General features: G+C 44.4%; 1 protein-coding gene across 3 annotated transcripts in view; it reads right to left on the bottom strand.

The window, feature by feature from the left end:
* Positions 1–4,330: 4,330 nt before the first annotated feature.
* LOC121654659 overlaps positions 4,331–22,999 on the bottom strand; it is a 56,240-nt gene continuing 37,571 nt past the window's right edge. For 2 of the 3 annotated variants that reach the window (XM_042008884.1, XM_042008885.1), the window contains exons 4-10: positions 18,436–19,754; positions 11,972–17,208; positions 8,474–8,690; positions 8,029–8,255; positions 7,638–7,907; positions 7,450–7,556; positions 4,331–5,157 (exon numbers count right to left, since the gene is read on the bottom strand). In XM_042008884.1, the coding sequence (XP_041864818.1) occupies positions 4,898–5,157; positions 7,450–7,556; positions 7,638–7,907; positions 8,029–8,255; positions 8,474–8,690; positions 11,972–17,208; positions 18,436–19,754 (7,637 nt within the window). In that variant the 3' untranslated portion in view covers positions 4,331–4,897. Of the gene's footprint in view, positions 5,158–7,445; positions 7,557–7,637; positions 7,908–8,028; positions 8,256–8,473; positions 8,691–11,971; positions 17,209–18,435; positions 19,755–22,999 lie in introns of all 3 variants that reach the window. The other variant, XM_042008886.1, reaches the window with a different exon arrangement.

Genomic DNA, 22,999 nt, shown 5'->3' with positions numbered 1-22,999 from the left:
CGCCTGGCTGCATACGCCTGGCTGCATTCGCCTGGCCGCCTGGCTGCATACGCCTGGCTGCATTCGCTTGGCTGCATACGCCTGGTTGCATTCGCTTGGCTGTATACGCCTGGCTGCATTTGCCTGGTTGCATTTACTTGGCTGCATACGCCTGGCTGCATTCGCCTGGCTGCATTCGCCTGGCTGCATTCGCCTGGCTGCCTGGCTGCATACGCCTGGCTGCATTCGCTTGGCTGCATACGCCTGGTTGCATTCTCTTGGCTGTATACGCCTGGCTGCATTCGCCTGGCTGCATTCGCCTGGTTGCATTCGCCTGGCTGCATACGCCTGGCTGCATACGCCTGGCTGCCTGGCTGCATACGCCTGGCTGCATTCGCTTGGCTGCATACGCCTGGTTGCATTCGCTTGGCTGTATACGCCTGGCTGCATTCGCCTGGCTGCATTCGCCTGGCTGCATTCGCTTGGCTGCATACGCCTGGTTGCATTCGCTTGGCTGCATTCGCCTGGCTGCATTCGCCTGGCTGCATTCGCTTGGCTGCATACGCCTGGTTGCATTCGCTTGGCTGCATTCGCCTGGCTGCATTCGCTTGGCTGCATACGCCTGGTTGCATTCGCTTGGCTGTATACGCCTGGCTGCATTCGCTTGGCTGCATACGGCTGGTTGCATTCGCTTGGCTGCATACGCCTGGTTGCATTCGCTTGGCTGCATTCGCCTGGCTGCATTCGCCTGGCTGCATTCGCCTGGTTGACAGACAGTAAAATGTAAATGCAGTGCAAGATGTATAACAGTTCAGCATTCCTGTAAATTTGTTATCAGTCACTGAAACCAGATATGACCAGATAGGACTTGGACCTTTCTCATGACACCCTGTCTTATCTTACAGATACCCAATATGTAATCACTTTGTCACAAGAACCACACAGCTCCCAGACCCGGGTCCGAGACTCTCAGATCAGAAAAATATATAAGTATGATGTGATATGAAAGGATCATTTATAAGACGTTAAATAAGGAGAGGTAACAAGGTGTGGTGGTTGTACTGTTCTGTGGGTGATCTGAATCATATTAAATAAATACAGTAATAGTGACCCACCCAGAGACTCTGAGAATCCAGCTTTAAGGCAAATAAAATGTCCAACAGATGGACAGTTAAATAGTTGAACTACGGAAAACTGGAGCAGTACTGTTCTAAAAGCTACTAGAAACTCAGCAAAACCTCGCTGACACAACAACCATCAAACAAAGATTTAAGCCATTTGCACACTGTTGTTTTCCTGTTTACGTGCTGAAATCCAACATGGCGATCAGACGCTGCTGAAGGAGCGCACTGAGCGCGCTCCCATGTCAGGGATACGATGAGGAGCCGTACGGTGCAGACCGCTAGCATAAAGCCAGCGGAGCAAAATAATCAGATTTCATGTCAACCCAAAAGGCTCATGTATGAAATACATTTACATAGATGAAAATGAAGGAAGTTTAAGTTCATTTTGTAAACACGATACAGTTTTAGTTACACTCGTGGACAAAAGTGTTGGTTCCCTTAGGTTAATGAAAAAAAACTCACAATGGTGACAGAAATAACTTGAATTTGACAAAAGTATTAATAAATAAAAATTCTATGAAATTTAACCAATGAAAGTCAGACATTACTTTTCAACCATGTTTCAACAAAATTATTTAAAAAATAAACTCATGAAACAGGCCTGGACAAAAATGAGGATTACAGTTTTGGACTTCTCCAGCACCTTTACCACCATCCAGCCACTGCTCCTCAGGGACAAACTGACAGAGATGGAAGTAGAATCTCACCTGGTGGATGGATCACAGACTACCTGACTGGCAGACCTCAGTAAGTTAGGCTGGGTGCCTGCAGGTCCAACACTGTGGTCAGCAGCACAGGAGCACCACAGGGAACCGTGCTCTCTCCGTTTCTATTCAGCCTGTACACGTCCGACCATCAGTTCATGTCAGAGCTCTGCCATGTACAGCAGTTCGTGGACGACACAGCCATCATGGGTTGTATCAGGAGTGAACAGGAGGATGAGTATAGAGGACTGATCCAGGACTTTGTCAAATGCTGTGACTCCAACCACCTGCTCCTCAACACCATCAAGACCAGGGAGATGGTGGTAGACTTTAGGAGACCCAGGCCGAACCCAGAGCCTGTCATCATCAAAGGGGACTGTGTAGAGGTGGTACACACATACAAATACCTGGGAGTGCAGCTGGATGATAAACTGGACAGGACTGCCAACACAGATACTCTGTACAGGAAAGGACAGAGCCAACTGTACTTCCTCAGAAGGCTGGCATCCTTCAACATCTGCAAGAAGCTGCTACAGATCTTCTACCAGTCTCGTGGTAGCGAGCGTCCTCCTGTGTGCCGGGGGGAAACCTCAAGAAGAAGGACGCAGCACACCTGGACAAACTGGTGAGGAAGGCTCTGTGGTTGGTACAGAGCTGGACATCCTGACATCTGTGGCAGAGTGACGGACGCTGAACAGGCTCCTGTCCATCATAGACAATCCTGATCATTCAGCATCTCCAGACAGAGGAGCAGCTTCAGGGCCAGACTGAGGAGATCCTTCCTCCCCCCACGCCGTACGGCTCTTCAACAAAGCTCGGGGAGGGCGATAACACAAAGCAGAACTCACTATACACTCACACCACACACCTTGGACACACACACTTTATCACACACACACACACACATCCATATGTAGACTCAGTGTAACTGTTTGTCACACACGGCCATTTTGCACAACTGTACATTAGAACCTGAACTGCCAGATGCATCTCATGTTTTTTCAGTTATATTATTTTATGTTGTAATTTTATCTATTTTTTATTATAGTTTCTTATAGTTTTTTTTTTTACTTTAACTTTCCACCTTTTAAGCTGCCGGAACTGGGAATTTTTTCTTGGAGATTAATAAAGTATCCATCCCTCCCTCCCTCTCCCTGTCTTACAGTGTGCTTCTGCTTAGATATGATAATACAACTTCCTGCTCTGATCATATGAAATGCTGCTACATGACAACCAGAAACGTCTCAGGGTTGATAACAAATAACCATGTCTCTGTTTTCAATATGAAGGAGCTGATGAACTGTTTGAGTTTGCTGTGACCTACAAGACATGAAGATTTCTGTGTGCTTTAAATGTGACAGAAAAAAGATCTGACAGAGTTAGAGTCCATCCTTCCCTCACTCGTCAACAAGACCCAGAGATACGTGAACTCCTCCACTTGGGGCAGGACCTTATTGCAGACCCGGAGAGAGCACTCCACCCTTTTCCGACTGAGGACCATGGTCTCGGACTTGGAGATGTTGATTCTCATCCCAGCCGCTTCACTCTCTGCTGCGAATCGCTCCAGTGAGAGCTGAAGATCACGGCCCGATGAAGCCAACAGAACCACATCATCTTCAAAGAGCAGAGACCCAATCCTGAGGCCACCGAACCGGATCCCCTCAACACCTCGGCTGACCCTACAAACTTATTCAAAATGAATCTGACTTACTCCGGGAAGTGTGGATCAAACACTGACACTGGTCGTACAGGACAGGGAGCGGACAGTTCATACAAGCGGGTCTGGCACTCCATACTCCCAGAGTAACCCCCACAGGGGTTCCCGGGGGACATGGTCGAATGCCTTCTCCAAGTCCACAAAGCACATGCAGACCGGTTCAACGAACTCCCATGCCCCCTCCAAGACTCTGAAGAGGGTGTAGAGCTGGTCCACTGTTCCACGGCTGGTATAAAAACCACACTGCTCCTCCTCAATCCGAGGTTCGACTATCCGATGGACCCTCCTCTCCAGCACCCCTGAATAGACCTTACCGGGGAGGCTGAGGAGTGTGATCCCCCTGTAGTTGGAGCACACCCTCCAGTCCCCCTTTTTGAAGAGGGGGACCACCACCCCAGTCTGCCAGTCCAGGGGAACTGTCCCCGATGTCCACGTGATGCTGCAGAGGCGTGTCAGCCAAGACAGCCCTACAGCATCCAGAGCCTTAAGGAACTCTGGGCAGACCTCATCCACCCCCGGGGCCTTGCCACCGAGGAGCTTTTTAACCACCTCAGCGACCTCAGCCCCAGAGATAGGAGAGCCAGCTCCAGCTACCCCAGACTCTGCTTCCACATTGGAGAACATGTTGGTGGGATTGAGAAGGTCTTCGAAGTATTCCCTCCACCGCCTCACAACGTCCCGAGTCGAGGTCAGCAGCCCCCCATCCCCACTGTACACAGTGTTGATGGAGAACTGCTTTCCCCTCCTGAGCCTCCGGATGGTGGACCAGAAAATTCCATTTATTTTAATTAGAAGTCTTTTTTTAAAATATATAATTTTTTAATAATTTGCATATATCTTGTTTATTACTACATGATATGTCAGAATTGATGCAGGTCAAAGGTATCCACCAGGGGGCAGAAGACAGGTATCAGACTGTATACAGTAGGGTTTGGCGCAAAGATTTTACCATTAAGTGACACAATAAAAGAGTTAAAGGGTTAATAATCTCAGAAAGACAATTTGTTTAGCTTGAGACTCATCAATTAATATGATAATTTTCTCCACAGTTTTACACTTGAAGTTAAAATGAAACTTACATTATTGTTAAAACAATGTGATTTAATTAATTTTACTAAATAAACTCATAGTTTATATATTAATGTGGAGCAGAAGTGATTATTAAATAATCTGTTTCTTTCATTCAAACATAAATAAATCAGTGGACAAGACATGAAACGGAGAGCCACTTGGCTGACAGTCAAGATGTATGCAGTCCTTATATTCAGGACAATACACAGATGAAAACACACATAAAATCAATCAAATGTCAGAACTTTTCCAAGTTTAAAATAAAAATCTCAGCAATCACAAAGGTACAGAATAATAAGCAGTTAAAGATATTGTCTTCTTTTTCTTGTAACGTCGCCTTTTTCATTGGAAGATGCAATCGCACTGAGGAGTTCCTGATACTCTGGAGTGTTTTTTACTTGTTCCTTCTGATCCAGCCACGTTAGAAGCTGTTCTCTCTGATTGTTGTTTAAAACTCTGGATGCCGCGTATCCGTCCACCAACAGATGGTCTCCAATGTTATGGTATGCCCTCGACTGCTCTGGGGACATGTAATCAGGTCTATATGTGCGGTTGGTGATACCTACAAAGTTGCACATGTACAAAACAGAAAGATGGTTTTATTTTAGTATCATAAAAATTTTATAAAGAAAACGTTTTGTATTCATTAATGCAGGAAATGTGAAGGATGGTGTTTGGTTTCATTTATTTGACATTTTATTCAAAAGGTTTGTGGTTTTTATGACCTGGCCCTACCGTTTGCAGACACCGTGCAAGTACAAATCCAGCTTTACACTCCTTCCAGTGCAACAAAAATAAATTAGTTTTGTCCAGTCAGACTCTCAGTAGCTCATATTAATCCTCTCTTCTTCTAAAGATGAACACATCCAGGAATGAACTGGACTTTCCGGGCAAACAAAGCAACCTTTAGAAGACATAGCACTTCCAAACACTAGCTTTAAATGAAGAGGGTGCTGGCTGGGGTCGGGGTCTTGTTCAGGACTGAGGAAAGGATGGAGCGGGAGATCTACATGAGGATCGGTGCAGCATCTGCAGTGATGTGGCCTCTACATCAGTCTGTAGAAGTAGCTGATCTGAAAGGAGAAGCAGCTGTGGATAGTGACCAAAAGAATGAGACCAGGAACACTAGTGGCTGAAACGAGTTTCCTCTGCAGGGTGTCTGGACTCTCTCTTAGAGATAGGGTAAGAAGCTCAGTGATCCAGGAAGAGATCAGAGTAGAACTGCTGCTCTTCCACGTCGAGAGGAGCCAGATGAGGTGGTTCAGACATCTGGTTAGGATGCCTCCTGGACGTCTCCTTGGTGAGGTCCTATTGAGTCCTATTGAGAGGAGATCCTGGAGAAGATTCAGGACATGTTGGAGGGACTATGTCACTTGGCTGGTCTGGCAACGGTTCAGGATTCCACCAGACAAGCTAGAAGAAGTGACCAGGGAGAAGGAAGCCTGGGTTTCTCTGTTTTAGCTGCTTATGTGTGACTCGACCCTGGATGAGCAGTGGAAATGGATGATGGGTGGATGTGAGGCAGTGATCAGCTGAAAACTTTCACATATGACAGCACGACAGCATCGTGTCTCCCTGGCGTCCCCTGCACTTCCTGTTCTTGCTCGGCTTCTCCTCCATTGCTGCCTGCAGCTGCAACTAACGGGATTGAACACCTGTCACTCGTCACCTCATCAGACTCCCCAGCTTAAAACCCAGTTGCTCCAGCCACTCTTCGTTAGTCGACTCTCTCTGTGGTATTAAGGCCACTGCTGCCTTTTTTTGTAGGACTTTGCCATTTCCTTCCTTTATTATTTAATAAACCGCTTTTGTCTGGGGTCGACCTTTGAGTCATGCTGAGTCATGACCACAGACTGTATATAAAAGATGGGCGGAGCCTTCGTGACGTCACCCGTAGGTTTGTGAAGAGGAAAGTGAAACTTGTTGGGCATTTCCTACCATCACCATCTTGGCAGCGTCATGCCTGCCGTCGTTCCCGGAAAATACAAAAATGGGCAAAGTGGCAGAGCTGAGAGCGGTGCTGTAAGCGTGGGGGTAGATGACTGACGTCTATTAAACTCCGAGCTGCTTGTAGCTAAGAGCTGAGCCAGCTCGGATCTAACATGAGCTAACCGGTTAACAGAGGTAGGTGGGCTAAAGCTAAGATGCGCTGTTAGCCGGCTAAAAAACCACGGTTGTGCTACACTCTCCTTCCTCACCAGAAAGATGATGTTCCACATTCCTAGAGCTAGCTTCTGCAGCCGAGGATCAGACCACCAGGGACCCGGCTTTGCCCGGCGCTCACACTGGCCCCTCCTGCAGGCGGTGAGCCAATGGGAAGGGGGGGCCCATGTCACTCTTTCCAGCTAATACTATAAACAATGGGTCCTTCAAGTAGCTGCTGTAGGGGGCGCGGCTGCCTGCTGCAGTGCCTGTCTAAAATGAGTGGAGGCGACTGGTCCTTTCCGTGAACCAGCAGATGCATTTAAGTATTGATACCTGTGCTAATTAATAAATAATTAAATAATACATTTTAGTATCGAATTGTTTCTGAGAACCAATTTTGACAATACTAGTGATGAACGACATGATCGGTCAGGTGAAGCTTCTTAGAGAGACTCCAGAACATCTACTACTTTAAACTTCATCTAAAGGAGGAACAGCTAAACAAATCTAAACTCGGATGGTTCTTGTTTTCTGGTTTGGTGGTTGCTTGTGCTGTTTGTCCAGGCTATACCTGCCTCTCACCTGATAACAGTTGGTATAAGCTCCACCCCCCATGATCCTTTATTACATCAAACATAGAAAATAGATGGACAGTTTTTATTCTCTGTGTGCAATGTGTGTCTCCAAATTAAATTAATCTTTAACGTACAAGCATCTTTTCTCAGAGACTCTGACATGTCTGGATTGGCCACAATCAGTGACATCTTCATCACTTTAACTGTATCTCCACTAAGAACCACCTCAGTGAGTTTTTCCCTGTGAACAAGAAGAGAAGAAAGTCAGTCATCCACTGAGAAGATGCTTCAGTTCAGCTTATACATGAAGGTAAAACCTCACCTGATCCTGCGAGACTCTGAGCTGTTGCCGGTGGTCAGGGCACGTTGGTGATGCTCTGCAAGAACTTCCCTGCACAACCCACGGTTTCCAGTTTCATCAATCAGTGAAGAAAGTCCTGGATGCTTTTGTTTAAATTCGTCTAATTTTCCTGTTCTAGCTAACTCCTGATAAGCCTTCTTAAAGGAGTCTTGGGGTGGGATGTGGTCTGCGTTAACAACAAGTCCCGTGTTGTTGTTTGCTGATGTATTTTCCCTCCGGACGCCTATAACACTAGAGGAGAAAGAAGTTAAACAATGACATTAAGGTCAACGTGTAATGTATTGAATGGTTTCTGTAAATATTGGTGCGGTTCTTTAAAGCAGCTGATAGATTCTCAGTAGACAGAACTTACTCCGCATACGCTCCAACCAGTCCAAGATTGTAGGCTTTGATAACATCATGAATGTTTGGATCTTTGTTCTTAATCTTGTTCAGCACCTGCTGATATTGTTCTCTGATCTCATCTCTTTCCTTTCTTGCTCCTCCGGTGATGGAGTATTTACCAAGAGATTTGGATGCTGCTTCATATCCTCTCTGCAGCTTCAGAGCTGCTGTGTATCTCTGCGGGTTTTGTTGGATCTGAGTGGTGACGAGAGAAAAACTAGTTGGTGTTTGTATGAGAAACAGAACCTGACCTTCAGTCATCTGTCTGCAGCCGGTGTGAGCATCTTGTGTATTTAACTGTTTTTCTTTCAGACGTCTTCCTGCCTGATGAAACATGGATATCCTATAACTTTTAACTAAAAGGTCTAGATTAAAACAGTACAGAATTATTTGTGTCTATAAACAGAACTTACAGAATCTTTGACTTGATTTCGAAGGCTCGCTGCCTCCTGTTTCAGATCAGCTTTGTTTTTGCTGCTTGCCTGGACAACAGCATGATACAGGCAGTTTTGACCCTCTGAATGTACTGGGACCACAGACCCGTCTGGTCTCAGAAGTTCAAAATGTCCCGTGTAGGACTTCTGTTCACCACGGATCACTTTACTGGCCTTTGAGAGGAATCCCTCCTTTCTATAGAAGAGGAACATTTCAGATAAAAAGAAGAAAAACATGTAAATTAATGGAGTGATTGAAAAGAAGAAGAAACATGTAACTTAGATAGCCCAGACGTATACTGAGCAGATGATGGATGGTGTTTGCCAACAAAGATAAATCTATAATAACTCATCTTTCCTCACTAAATCTCTACTTTCCACCTGGACTACCTGGACCAGCGTTTCAGTCTGACTCACCGGTAGAAGTCAACAGCCTTCATCAACCTGCTCAGAAAGACAACTGAACTTCATTTAGGGCTGCTGTGATTGGCTGAGAGCAGCTCACTTGTCTCTGTTGGGTCATTCTGCAGCTTGGTACTGCTTCAAACATTACAGCTTGGTAATGAAATGTAATTCTGCTTTTGAAATGTAGGCAAAGGATTCAGATAAGAAGGCTGCCTGTTCCAGTTTTGTTGCTCTCCATTCTGAGGGATTTTTCAGCACAAATCTCGACATAATCTCAATTGCTGAATTTACTTTTACTTATCTCATAAAATGAGCAACTCCAGCAACCAGCTGAGCCTGAAATCATGAACTCAAACAAGTGAAAAAGTACTTATACTATACTCACTAAAAAGAGAGCTGTGTTTAAAGGCTAGTTAATTCTCTAGACTAAAGATGGACACAGCATTTTGTCAGTCTTCAGCACCATTTACACAGGTAAATTGGTACGTTTTTGGGACCCCTTGTGCATAAGTAACCTGACGGAGCAAATGGAGTACCACCAGAAACCATGGAGGCAATGTTGAGGAATATGGCTGATATGCAACCCATAAAAGGAACAAAGTAGCTGGAATGTATTTAATGTCCTCACAGACCACCTTTGTCTACTGCGCTGTCTCTTTTTATATCTCTTTCTGAGAATGATCATCGTCATGCTCTCCTCTATTGTCTCCATGTGTCATGATTCACATTTTAAGTTCTTGTTTGATGTTCATGGTTTATGTTCTTGGTTTCTTGTTTTTAAGGTTATGTTAGCCTTGTTTTGTTCTCTGTTTCCTGCTCATTAGTTCACCTGGGTTGATTAGTTCATTCATCTCAACTGTGCCTAGTTAGTCCTACCATTTATTTAAGTTCATTGGTTTGAGTTTTACCCAGGATACATTGGAGGGACTACATCTCTTGGCTGGCCTGGGAACGCCTCTGAACTCTACACTGCCCTCCGGTGGATGTACTGGCTAAAAATCATGCCAACGTAAGGGACATATGAAAGTATGAGGGAAGTAACATTTGAAATGGAATTACCTATTTACATACATAAAGGAAGCAGAAATGGGTCTTAATGGTGTAAAGTGAACCTTGTATCAGAGGAATGTCAGGTTTCAGCTGCTGTACACAGCCTGGCTGCCAGTGATTTGTGGAAACAATGTTTTTACCTTTAACTCATCTGATGAAGCTCAGCAGTTTTATGATCAGAGTCAGGTCTGGTAAGTAGTAGGGGTACATATGTCACAGTTCGGACTGGACTGTCTGGGGATGAATAATCCTCTGATCTCAAGGACATGCCAACTGATAACCTAGGACGGGAGAGCAAGATCCATCCCAGGTAATTAATGGCCTTGGTGAAGAATACCAGAGAATGTAATCCAACTAAGGAGAACCAATTGCAGATATGCAGGCAACGAAAAAGTGAGAGGTTCATGGCTTCATGCAGTCTACATGCATTTTGTGGACTTGAAAAAATTTAACAATTGTGATTTAATACTAATGATTTAATGCTTATGTTGGCAAGGACAGTGAGACCTGGAGTGACATGAATGGTTGGAATGGCTTAGAGGAGATTGTGGTCCAGCATCTGGCAGGGAAGCACAGACTCCCCTCTACCCAGCCAAATTTACCAGCTTGTCCATGGGGATCACAAAGCATTTCTAGTCCATCTAAAAGAGGTAGTCCCTCCAGTGCATCCTGGGTTTTCCCCCGGGTCTCGGGGGGGTTAGGGATACCTCACTTGGGAGGTGTCCAGGAGGCATACTGGCCAGATGCCTGAGCCACTTCATCTGCTCCTCTCAATATGGAGGAGCAGTGGCTCTACTCTGAGCCCCTCCCGGATAACCGATCTTCTTACCCTATCTCTAAGAGAGAGCCCGGCCACCCTGCAGAGGAAACTCATTTCAGCCACTTGTATTCACAATATCATTCTTACGGTCACCAACTGGTGACCATAGGTGAAGGTTACTCCCCACTCTACAGTATTAATGGAGCACTGCTTCCCCATTCTACGTATATATATATATATATATATATATATATATATACATATACACACAGCCAAAGCTCTAATTGGCCGTCAGAAGGCAGGTGGAGGCTATTCTATTGTCCACCAGGGTGAACCCCAACATACTAACACCAAGTCGGGACGTAATGAGTATGCCCACACCTGCTTTGTGTGCCTCTCAATGGGAGCAACTCCAGAATGGAAAAGCATCCAGCCCTGGACGAGGACACTGGTTTATGCCACCCTTTTGGGCCAAAGATCTGGACAACAGGTGCTCTCGTCCCAAGGCCCAGTGACCCATGGATAGGGAAGTAAAAACCATTAACCAAAGTTGTTTTCCATCATAGGGTCACTGAGCCTCCTCCTCCAGTAAGGAGGAAGAGGGGATATTTTTTACCAGTCAAGTGTAAATCTTTCATCACATTTACTGTTGGATGTTGACCCCTAGTTACCCTCTAACTTTAGGTGTTGAATTGTTATTACTTTGTTATTAATTGTTATCAATGTGATTATTGAAAGTGTCACACAAATACCTGCATATGACCTAAGTAATTACATGCTACATAACATACTACATCTTCATTAAAAACCTGTTACCTCAATATTACCATCTCATTATCAAGCTGTAATATAAGGTTCAACCAATGTCTGAGTTTTCTGCTTGCTGCTTCAGGTTATTTATAATGTTGTAACTTTTTATGATCATTATAACTGTAGAGAAGTAGGCTACCTTTGGCTGACCTTTTTGGTTCTGGGCCTGAAGCAGCCTTTAACCTCAAACCAGCAGAAGTGGGTTTCTACATCTGTAGGGTCAACTCTCAACCAAACCAATACAAGTTCTAGAGCAGCAGCGACTCTGTCCTGAACACGTTCGAAGAGAAAGACTTTGATTGTTTCAGCAACACATTTAGATGCTACATAAACATTTCTATTCCAACGGAGACATTTTCTGCTCTTTGTGTTTCTAAAGGGAAGATGTTTTATGCTATTTTAACAAATATTCTCCCTAAATCAAAAATCGCATAGTATTATAAGTCACTCACTGTTGTAGAGCTTCTGAATCTTTCCTCAGCTGAAGCACAATGTCGTCTGCAGAGCTATTCTTCCCTGGATAATAATCCTCTGAAAGCTTCTTCCCATGTTTGTCCACCGTAACCACTTTGATGCCTTTGCCTTGAAGAGCGTCACTCTGTGTAAGGATGTGGATGTCCAAAGCTGTAGCAGGGCGGTCAACATCAGTGATTTCCTTAATGTAACCATCTAAGTCCTTCTTGTCAGCCTCTGACAGGGACTTATTCTGACCTTGGAAAGCCTGTTTCATGTGGTGCTTATACACCTGGTTATCAAAGAAACTTTGGGTGTTGCTCCTGCCGAGTACATTGCTAACAGCAGTACCAGCAACATGGTTTATTTTGCTCATGCATGCTCTGGTAACGACGGAGGTCATGTGTCTGGAACAAGCCTCAACGAATGAGTCTGAAACACTTTCTGCAATTTTATTGATGAGTTCGTCTTTAAGACGCTTCACGTCTGATAATTGGTGTCTTCCATCCTGGTCACACTTTTCTTGTGGTAAGTTTTTATTCATGGTCTTCAACAGTTGAGGAACGAAGGTGTTGTTGATGACGTCTTCTGTGGGAACAGAATTGAATATCTGTGCAAAATCTTTAATATATTTAGCTGTATTCAGACCCTTTATGGCCAACTGCAGTGCTTTATGTTTCCCTACGTGTTGTTCTACAGCACAGCAGACCTGTGAAAGTCTGTCAAGAACCTTATCATCCATGGTACAGTCCATCATGAGGTCAGGAATGATCCTTCCTGTCATTATAAGCACTGATTGACAAATTTCTTTTTCACATCCCTTGTCAATTTTGAAGTCTTCAAAACCCTGTTCAATTGCAGCCTTTGGTATTCCCAAGCAGATGAAGTTAGTAAGAACCTGATCCAGGTCACCAGGTCTCACCATCAATGAGAACACCTTGTTCTTAAAGGCCTCCTTCAGAACGGTTTGGAATAAAGCTGTGAGTCCTTTGTCAACAGCATAGTTCAGAGCAGCAGCACATCCTTGCTTCCCCAGTTCCTGAACTGCATACTTTGTTGCATGTTTAAAACACTGTTTTACTGTGATGGTAGAGCAACTCTTAGCCCCGGTGATCAGGCCTTTTGTTCCACCACGTACAGCCTTGAATGCTTTGTTCAGTTTGCCCAATCCACCAAAGACCAGAGACACCCCAATGCTAATGGCTTTGGAGATTGCCCACTCAGCCCAATCAAAGCCTCCTTGTGTCATGCCTCTAGCCCCATCAATCATGTCAGATACGCCCTCACTAATCAGTCCAAGTCCAAACTGACTGGCGCTACCTGCTGACAGAGCACAAACAAGAAACCCTGCTGCTACCTGGAGCACACCAAGACCAAAACAAAGAAGAGCATCGATGCAGAACTCAGGCTTCTTTTTCACCTCAAACACGATGCTGAGTCCGAACTCATGGAGGACCATCAGCTCCTTAGTGGTGATAGGATCTTTGTCTCTTGAAAGACTGTACACAGTGGAATCCTCGGTTATTGCTCGACTTTGGCTACTTTCAATTTTCTGGAGACTTTCCAGAGCATTTTCAATGTATCCCTTCCAAGATTTGAAGACAGCCATCCTGGCTTTCATCTGGGCCTGCAGGTTGCAGTCAGTGTGGTGGGATGTAAAGTCTTTAGTCACTGAGAAATTACAAAACATCATTGTGTTGGTTGATTCTGAGAGGTACACATCAACTGCAGTCTTTGCTTCCTCCAGTAACCTCTTCGCCTCAGTTATGTAGTTGGTCTTTTGCAGGTTGATCTTGATGTAAGCTTGGTTATAGAGTGCCACAGCACTGTAGAAAGGATCACTCTCTGCAGCCTTCTGCCAATAAGACAAAGCTCCATAGTCACTTTCATTTTTGTTGATGTGATGCATGTAAGTTCTGCATTTTCCCAGTTCAACGAAGTCATAGAAATTGTTGGTTTTACCGTGGAGGAGGTGCTCAGCAGTCTTCTTTAAGTCCGTAGTGAGGTCTTCTTTAAGCGTGATGACGTTATCATGTTTACTGATGTGCTCTTCATTGTGGATGAGCCACAAAGCCCACGATTCTTTCAAAGCATTGAGTGCAGGCTGATAGTCAAACTTTTCACGATGGGTCTTCAAAAACTCTGGAACATCTTTTAGTCTTGTTTGTGTCAGGTCACTCTTCTCTTCCTCTGAGTAATTCTTGTCAAAGTCACAGAGAAATGTACAAAATCTGGAGAACAGATCTTCCTTCAATTCAATTTCCAGCAGCTCATTTTTCTCCATGCTTTCTAAATGGTGGACCTCATACTCCTCTCTAAGCTGTTTCATGGTTTCCACTGAATGGCCTTGGTATGCTGGTTCCAGATGGTCCTGGTTGAGTATCATCTGCACCATGCCTGGGTTTCCTTTCCGGGCAGTTCGTCCAAAGACCTGTCTCTCCACCCGATGACTTCCAGGAAAGTAGGTGAGAAGCACAAAGAGTCCTCCAGACTCGTTTACTTCATGCTGAACATGTATGTCCGTCCCACGGCCTCCAAGGTTGGTAGCAATGATGATGTTTCCCTGGCCGAACGTCTGTTTCTCGATGTTGTGCTTTTCACTGATTGTGTACATGGTCATCTCATAAGGTCGTCTTTGTTGGTCATACATCTTAGTCCTCAGGTCATTTGCAGTCTTGACGTCCTCACAGATGATCAAGACAACCTGTCCTCTATCTGCTACTGTCCATGCAGTTTCACAGATCAGCTTGATCCATTCTAGATTTCCTCCTCTAACCTGAACTGCGGGCAGCTCAACAAGCTTTTTATGACGGTGCGATGGAATAACGTAACTCGCTGTTTTGTATTGCCGTTCTAGAAATGCTTTCTCAGCTTTGCCCCCTAACGTCCCAGAGACCCCAAAAATACCTTTCCCTCTGAGGTACCTTTTAAAAAAGTGGACGTTTGACATGTAATTTGTTACATTGGACAGCTGTGAAATGGCCAGCTGGTGCTTCATCTCCAAAAACTGCTGCAGGCCATCACCCCAACGCTTGTTTTTCTCTAGCACGCCACTGGCCTGAAAGTCCACAGGAATTATGGCATCATAGTGATGACTCTCAGCACCACTGAAACCAACTCTGTTGGCTTCGGGCTCCTTGTCAATCATGTATTCTCTTCCCGGTGTCATTGTGATGGCTTTTAAGGCATTCTCTGCAAAAACTGCCAATTGGTTCTCAAGGTATTCCTTCAAGAAAGAAGGAATCGCAATAAAGCCCTCACATTCCTTCATTGAGTCCAGAGCACATTCTCTAGAATATTTAATTCTAGGTTTTAAATGTTCAACAGTTCTCTCAATGAGTGATTTCTCGGACATGATTTCACAGGCCAGTCCATTCTGTAGTAGAAGCATGCTGATATCTGGATCTCTGTGAGAGCTTTCGTCTCTGAACAGTTTGGCTTTGTTGTTGACTAGTGAGTAACAATTTACACTGTTGCCAACGGTTGTCTCAACTTCTCTAAGCAACTTAAACTGCTCTTCAGGTCCAACCCTGGCCATGATTTCTTCCATGGCATTCCCCTCGTAGCTGTCCTTCTCTGGATCTGTTTCACTCACTGCTTCATTCAGTCCATCTGTGTCCTCCTGTGAATAAAACCCCAACTTTGCACCCAGAAGCAGTAGATCGTTTTCTGAAAAATCCTCTGATTCTGTACCAATCACAACTTGTTTCACTGTCTTGTGAAAGTGCTGGATCCTGGTTGCCCACAGGATCTCCCCTGTTTCAAACATCTCTATTGGACGGCAGGCGGACACCATGGCCCAGATGCTTGCAAGGACTTGTTCCACGTGCCTCAAGCTACTGGTTTGGTGTGACAGGAAGGTCACTTGAACTCCGCTGTCCAGCGTCATGTAGTCCACCTCGTCCACTATCACACACTCAAACTTCCTCTGTCCTCGAGTAGTTTTCTTCTCAAACTCCTGCTTCAGTATATCTGCTGCAAAGGTACTGACGGTACTATAAACTATCTGCTTCTTGTATGCTTCCTCAAGTCGCTTGTCCTGATCCTCAAAAGTGCTTTTGTCTTGATGCTGTGGAGGTACAGCGGACGATGTTACGTCTACCAGGTCATAGAGTTTTTTCCACTCTTCTTGATCACGAATTGCAAGTAAAGGGGAGCTTGTCACAATGTCCACTGCTGTACCATGCATTGCCTGGATCATGGCAAACATGGCTAAAATGCAAGTCTTTCCTTCTCCAGTTCCAATTTCCAAGAGACAACCTCTTTTGTCCTGGATCTGTGGCAGCAGCAGTAAAAGCAAGGATGCAAGCTGAGTCAGTCTGGGAAAGTAGCCTTGTACTTCTTCACCGCTTGCAGTGACGAATGTGCTGCATTTCTTCACAGCTATAGACAGCACAATCAGGACTTTCTTCAGAGTATCAGGGTCAGGATTGGCTAAATCAAGTGCAGCTATCTGTTTTTTCCCTTCCTTAACTGTTGTTTCATTAATGTCCACTCTTCTATGCTTGGCCAACTCTTCTTCAACATATCGCAGAATATCTTCCAGTTGTGACAGGATGTCATCTGGAAAGCTCTTGTCCTGCATTTCTCTCAAGATAGTGTCAACATCTTTGTCCACCTCGTCTGTTATGCAGCCTTGAATAAACTCTATGGGATCTTCGTCATCCACTGCAGAGAGAACCGGGAGGCAGCTCAGCCTGTAGGTGCACACTTTGTGGAGGATCTGTGTAACTGTTTCCTGATCCATGCCTACAGTCCTTCCAAGGAAAAGCTTGATTTCTTTAGGTGTCCAGATGTTGCTGAACAGTATTTGACTGAGGATCTCCTTACCTACCTGGGACAACTGTGAAGTCATACTAAGAACATGGATTAAAACCTTTCTGGCCAGAGTTGGATTAGCAACATGGAGTTGATCTTGCAAACTGAGAAGGAATTCAATCTTCTTGTCTTGTCCAGATGTAGGGACATCCTCTAAATCCAGGTCACCTTCCACGGTAACCTTTACCACTGCCTCCAGAACACTGAACCTGTCAGTCAGAGACAGGTCCACATATCCAGTTGCCTGGTCCAAAGCCCACAGTGACCAACTAGGGTTCGAGTGTTCTCTAAAATAATCTAATGTTAGCTCATTTTGGAGAGTCTTCATTCTGTCTTCCAGGTCTGTTTTATCAGGTCCATTCTCTTTAATTTGGTACTTTGACAGAAGTTCTTCAAATTTCTGACGCACATCAGCCAGCTTCAATAAAAAGAGAAGAGGATACCATCAGTATCAGTTCCACATACTGACATTAAATTTAAACAAGTGTTCTGTTTATGCAATAATTTATTTGCCCTTTATTTAGATTTCTCTCCAAAGGCTTAAGACACACAAAGAATAATTACCTGAACCCCAACCAGTCAGTTAAAACTGAAAAAAAAGGTTTGGATGAAAAGTTAAACTGAATTTTTGTCAGTGTTTGCACTTCACTAATTCAGGATGTTTAGCAAGTAAAGTTCTTCCACGAGTCTACATCTGTCCTCTGGAGTCGACTCTGCACATTCACCCTCCAGCAACACTTACAGATCCCGTTTTGTATATCATGAATCTTAAAGACAACGTCGGTCTAAATGATTCCATTAATGCAACTTTAAAGGTGGCACATGTCACCGGACATGGCTGAAGGTGAAGGATGCAGATTCAGGACTCAAAGCAAGAAATTGGTTAGAACAAATATTCATTTTAACTAACTTACATGTATTTTCTACTGAACCGGAGGAGCTGTACACAGGACGTCCAAAAGGAAACACTGACCCAATCAAATGCTTATCATAAAAGATGAGTAATAAACATGATAAAGCCAAGATGAACTTAAACTATGACAACAGTCCGAGAAATCTGAGGACAATCTCAGAACCAAGACCAAACAAATCTACAAACATGACAACGTATGAAAAGGGTTTAAGGAATCTGTTTTTAGTATATAGGAGAGCATACGCTGGTATCTGAAGGGTCTCCTGTTGAGGAAAAAAGCCCTTTGTGACAGTTTCATGAAATGTGTCATATTCTATGAAGCACGGAAGAATAACATCGGCTTCATACTCTCCTCATACTCTGAATCTCACCTCATTGTGTTTTGCTCAGTCTGAAACCATGACGACAGCCATGTTGGAGGACAGGTCCAAATACCTGCAATTTCTCTGAATTTTAATCCTTGTAAAATTCTGATTGTGTTGGGAGTGTTCAGGGTTTCAGTCTGACTTTTCCCCATCTAAACAGACTTTTAGTTTCCATGGCCATTCCTGTAACATCTCTATACCCGTTCAGAGTTTATCCAGCCTCCAACTTTATCTCCACCCAGTTTTACATCATGCTGCACTCAATGAACCTCAGAAATAGGAAGCCCAAACTCTTCTGTTTTTAATAAATGACTTTAATATAGAAGTCAGCGTTGTTAACCTGTCAGGTCTCCAGGGTTAGACCTACCTCATCTCTCTCTATGTGAGCTGCATGATCTTCCACCATCTGGTGTAGAACCTGAGTCTGCTGCTGCTGAAACACTCGTTCTTTCAGGTTTTGTTCCTCCTGAAAACTCCACTGTGCTCGAGAGAGTTTCTTCCTGGAGGCTTCATTCTCCTTTTCCATCTGCTCCTGGATCCTCCTCCTTTGCTCGAGCTCTGCCTGACGCCTTTTCTCCTCTTCTTCTCTCTGGCGTCGCTCCTCATGTTGACGTCTCTCCCGCTCCTGTTTCTCCTCCTCAATCTGTTGTTCGATCCATAGTTGCAGCTCAAGCTCCTCCTGACGCCTCAACTCCTCGTCTCTCTGGTGTCGCTCCTCTTCTTCACGTCTCTCCCGCTCCTGTTTCTCCTCCTCAATCTGTTGTTCGATCCATAGTTGCAGCTCAAGCTCCTCCTGACGCCTCAACTCCTCGTCTCTCTGGTGTCGCTCCTCTTCTTCACGTCTCTCCCGCTCCTGTTTCTCCTCTTCAATCTGTTGTTCGATCCATAGTTGCAGCTCAAGCTCCTCCTGACGCCTCAACTCCTCGTCTCTCTGGTGTCGCTCCTCTTCACGTCTCTCCCGCTCCTGTTTCTCCTTCTCAATCTGTTGTTCGATCCATAGTTGCAGCTCAAGCTCCTCCTGACGCCTCAACTCCTCGTCTCTCTGGTGTCGCTCCTCTTCTTCACGTCTCTCCCGCTCCTGTTTCTCCTCCTCAATCTGTTGTTCGATCCATAGTTGCAGCTCAAGCTCCTCCTGACGCCTCAACTCCTCGTCTCTCTGGTGTCGCTCCTCTTCTTCACGTCTCTCCCGCTCCTGTTTCTCCTCTTCAATCTGTTGTTCGATCCATAGTTGCAGCTCAAGCTCCTCCTGACGCCTCAACTCCTCGTCTCTCTGGTGTCGCTCCTCTTCTTCACGTCTCTCCCGCTCCTGTTTCTCCTCCTCAATCTGTTGTTCGATCCATAGTTGCAGCTCAAGCTCCTCCTGACGCCTCAACTCCTCGTCTCTTTGGTGTTGCTCCTCTTCACGTCTCTTCTTGTCCTCTTCTTCTCTTCGGCGTTGCTCCGCTTGTTGACGCCTCTTCCATTTCTCCTCTTCAATCCTCTGTTGTATCCTCCTTGTTCGCTCAAGCTCCTCCTGGCGCCTCTTTTCCTCTTCTTCTCTCCGGCGTTGCTCCTCTTGTTGACGCCTCTTCTTCTCTTCTTCTCTCCGGCGTTGCTCCTCTTGTTGACGCCTCTTCTTCTCTTCTTCTCTCCGGCGTCTCTCCCGCTCCTGTTTTTCTTTCTCTTGTCTTTCTTCCTCAATTCTTCCTGCAGAAAAATGTAACAATGTAATAAACCAAAGTTTGCTACTAATTTATGTCACAGCAGTTTTCATTGTACAAAGTTTTTATCTGCAAGTCTTTAGAGGAGACATGGTGGTATAATGAATTTAACAGGACGTTAACTGTAGATGATCTTACTGGGGTTTCAGAAAGCAGAAATAATAGAAAGGCACCTGATCCTGAAGGGAAACCAATGGAGTTTTACAAGACATTAACACAAAAACCTTTATTACACATCGTTGCTCTCGGGCACAAACCTCCTATGTCCAAAATTTGTAATGTTTTTTCCCTTCATAAATCAGTACTATTGGTCACCCTTTATGTCTGCAGTTTTACAAATATTTAACCAAATGTAAAACGCAATACCAAGTTTGATGACATTATATCCAGTTATTATAAAAATCATACAGTTTTATTAATTTCTTGAAAAATAACTTTGTTGGACATAGGAGGTTTGAGCCTGACATCAGTGACATGTTTAATGAGCCAAGAACCCTCACCAACATTACAACTAGCCATGACCATCAGCAACCTGCTCAACAGTTCATGGTAAGGAACACAAGATGGCGGATGGTAGAGAGAAGCAGGCATGTCGACAGTCTGCTGTCTCTCTGGTGAGATCAAAGCCTGAGACATACACTGCTACTGATGGCAAGATGGTTGTGGAGGATGAGTTTTTAAACTTTTTAGTTATTAAAATGAAGGACGATTTGGTGTTACTGGCCACAAACCACTTCTTTCCGAGTGGATTGCGTGCCCAAGAAAAGTTTTATTTGAACTTTGTCCTGGATCTACGCAGCACTTAACCCACCACAGAGGGGAGCAAAAAGATAAGAATAATGTTATAAGCTGCCTTGGACTACTAAATGAGCTTGGGGATAAAATCCCTCATTTTGTGTCACATCATCTTGATGAACTATGTCCTTTAACAGCATTGACGTCTCATGTTTACTTTCTCAGCTTGAGGGGCTAAGTGCAGACATATCTGCTGTTAAGCAGGGCATGAACGTGGAGGTGAAAGTGTCAACCGATCTTTTTGCAGCAATAGAGCTAAACCGGCGTTTGTGTGTGATTAAACACCATGGCCTTGGCAGGGTTAGCTTGAAAATCCAGGCCCCAAGCCAAAATAGTGACAAAGAAAAAGACTAAGAGGACATGTGTGGTACTTCGGTACTGCAGCAGCGAGCCGACCAGCGAAGAGTTGCTTGTGGAAAGTATGGCGGCAGCTACACAGTCTACCTGTAGCACAGTAGCTGAGCAGAGGAGACACCAGCTACTGGCTGTCTTGGTGCCCGAGAGATGCAAACCCAGGCTTCCTCAGCTGGACAGGAAAAGCAGTAATGACGGAACTGGCCCTAGTAGCAATATTCGGACCGAGCGGACCAAGATAGTGAGTGTTTTTGCAACAAAGGTTACACCTGAGCTAGACGTTGGCAAAATATTTACAAGATAAACTTGGCCGCAAAGTTACATGCCTGAAGTTGAGTCGATGTGACTCATTTAAAATTACCGCAGTGTGTTGACGTGAAGGAAACGTATGACCCTGATTTGTGGCCAGAAGGTGCTTTTGTACGGCACTTTTATAAAGTGCGAAAACCGGGAGATCCGGAGGAAAGAAACTAGTCTAGTAAATAATCGAGATCTCAATTTCAATCAAAATAATCGTGATTATCATTTTTCCCATAATCGAGCAGCCCTAGGCTTACCTCTGTAAATTGTGACTTCCACGGGGAAGGAGAGTCTATGACGGATGTGAGTCAGGGGATAGTGCAAAAAAAAGAGAGAGCAAAAGAGATTAGCCAGGAGCCTTTATACACTAAGCCTCTAGATCACAGGCACTTCTCATTCAGCTAATTTTACTAAGATTAGAAACAGGAAGCCACCACAATAAAACAGGAAGTACATTTTTAAGGTACAACCAAAAATTATTTAACAGAATGTAACAACGATACTAACCCCCCTGTTGGCAAAGTAGAATGGTCAAAAGAGTCTAATTGGCAGCATTATCAAACTGACTGAAACAAATCATATGATGCTACTGTGCTAACTCGACCATAACAATGATTTATGTGCTATGTATGATAAAACTGTGAATGTATTAAATAATGCAAGCAAAACATTTTGTAACAAAAGGGCTAAACATCCAGGAAGGAATGAGTATGTGAGGTCTGGGTTAGACAACCAAGGTCTAGCCCTGCATGCGAGTTTAAGAAGCTAGCCGGTTCACAGTTTAAATACACTGTCAGATACATTAAAAGGAGGGAGAACACCTATAGAGCTAATTCTCTGGCGTGGAAGTTGTTGCAAAATGATATGAAAGATTTCTGAAAAGAAGTCAAGGGTATAAATACCACTAATATACCTTTGTCCTCTAGTATTGAAGGGGTTACTGGGGCTCCAAAGACTGTTGAGCTTTGGAGAAACAGTGATCTCTTTAAATGTGTAAAAAGTGAGGACTTTAGTGTTGGTGTTGTTTCCCGTGACAAAGTGGTTATTAGGACTGATGAAGTCAGCTGTGTGATCAAAGAATTAGCTCAACTAAATAATGTGTCCTGATCAGATCACAGCAGAACATTTGAATGTTGCTAGCCACAGACTGGTAATACTGCTTGCTTTACGTTTTTCTGGAATGTTAATGCTACGTTGCCCCGCTCTATGTTGTCTGTCCTGCTGGTTCCTGTAATTAAAGATAAAACAAGGAACAAATCCAGTGTTGAAAATTATAGACCCATGGCTTTAGCCAGTGTATTAGCTAAGGTGCTGGAAAGAATTACTCTAGAGAGACTTAAGGAGTATATTAACACCACTGATGAACAGTTTGGTTCTAAAAGTAAACATGGCACAGATGTGTTTACTCTCTAAAAGAGGCTGTAAGTGAGTACAGAGGGCGGAATTCTACCATGTTTCTGTGTTTCTTAGATGCCTTGCAAGCCTTTGACCGTATCAATCATAGCAAACTGTAAAACTACAACTACGAGGGGTTCCCCTATACCTTGTTCCTTGCTTTTACTTCCTGCTTTGCTCTCCTTTCTGCTTGCATTTTTCTTCTTTTTTCTTATCTTTACCGGCAAGAAATTTAGGAACAAGGACTCCTGGTCACTTATAAATCACTGGAACAAATATATTTTTTGATAAATTTAGTTGATTGCCATCGGAGAACTAGTGGAATGATGTCTCCTAACCCTGCAGTATCAGTGAGCTGTACTGAGTGTGCGCAACTTTCTTTGAGGA

The sequence above is a fragment of the Melanotaenia boesemani genome, chromosome 15 (genome assembly GCF_017639745.1).
Source record: "Melanotaenia boesemani isolate fMelBoe1 chromosome 15, fMelBoe1.pri, whole genome shotgun sequence".
Classification (NCBI taxonomy): Eukaryota; Metazoa; Chordata; class Actinopteri; order Atheriniformes; family Melanotaeniidae; genus Melanotaenia; species Melanotaenia boesemani.
Note: the sequence above shows the minus strand (reverse complement) of the source record. Positions and strands in the feature narration are given on the sequence as shown.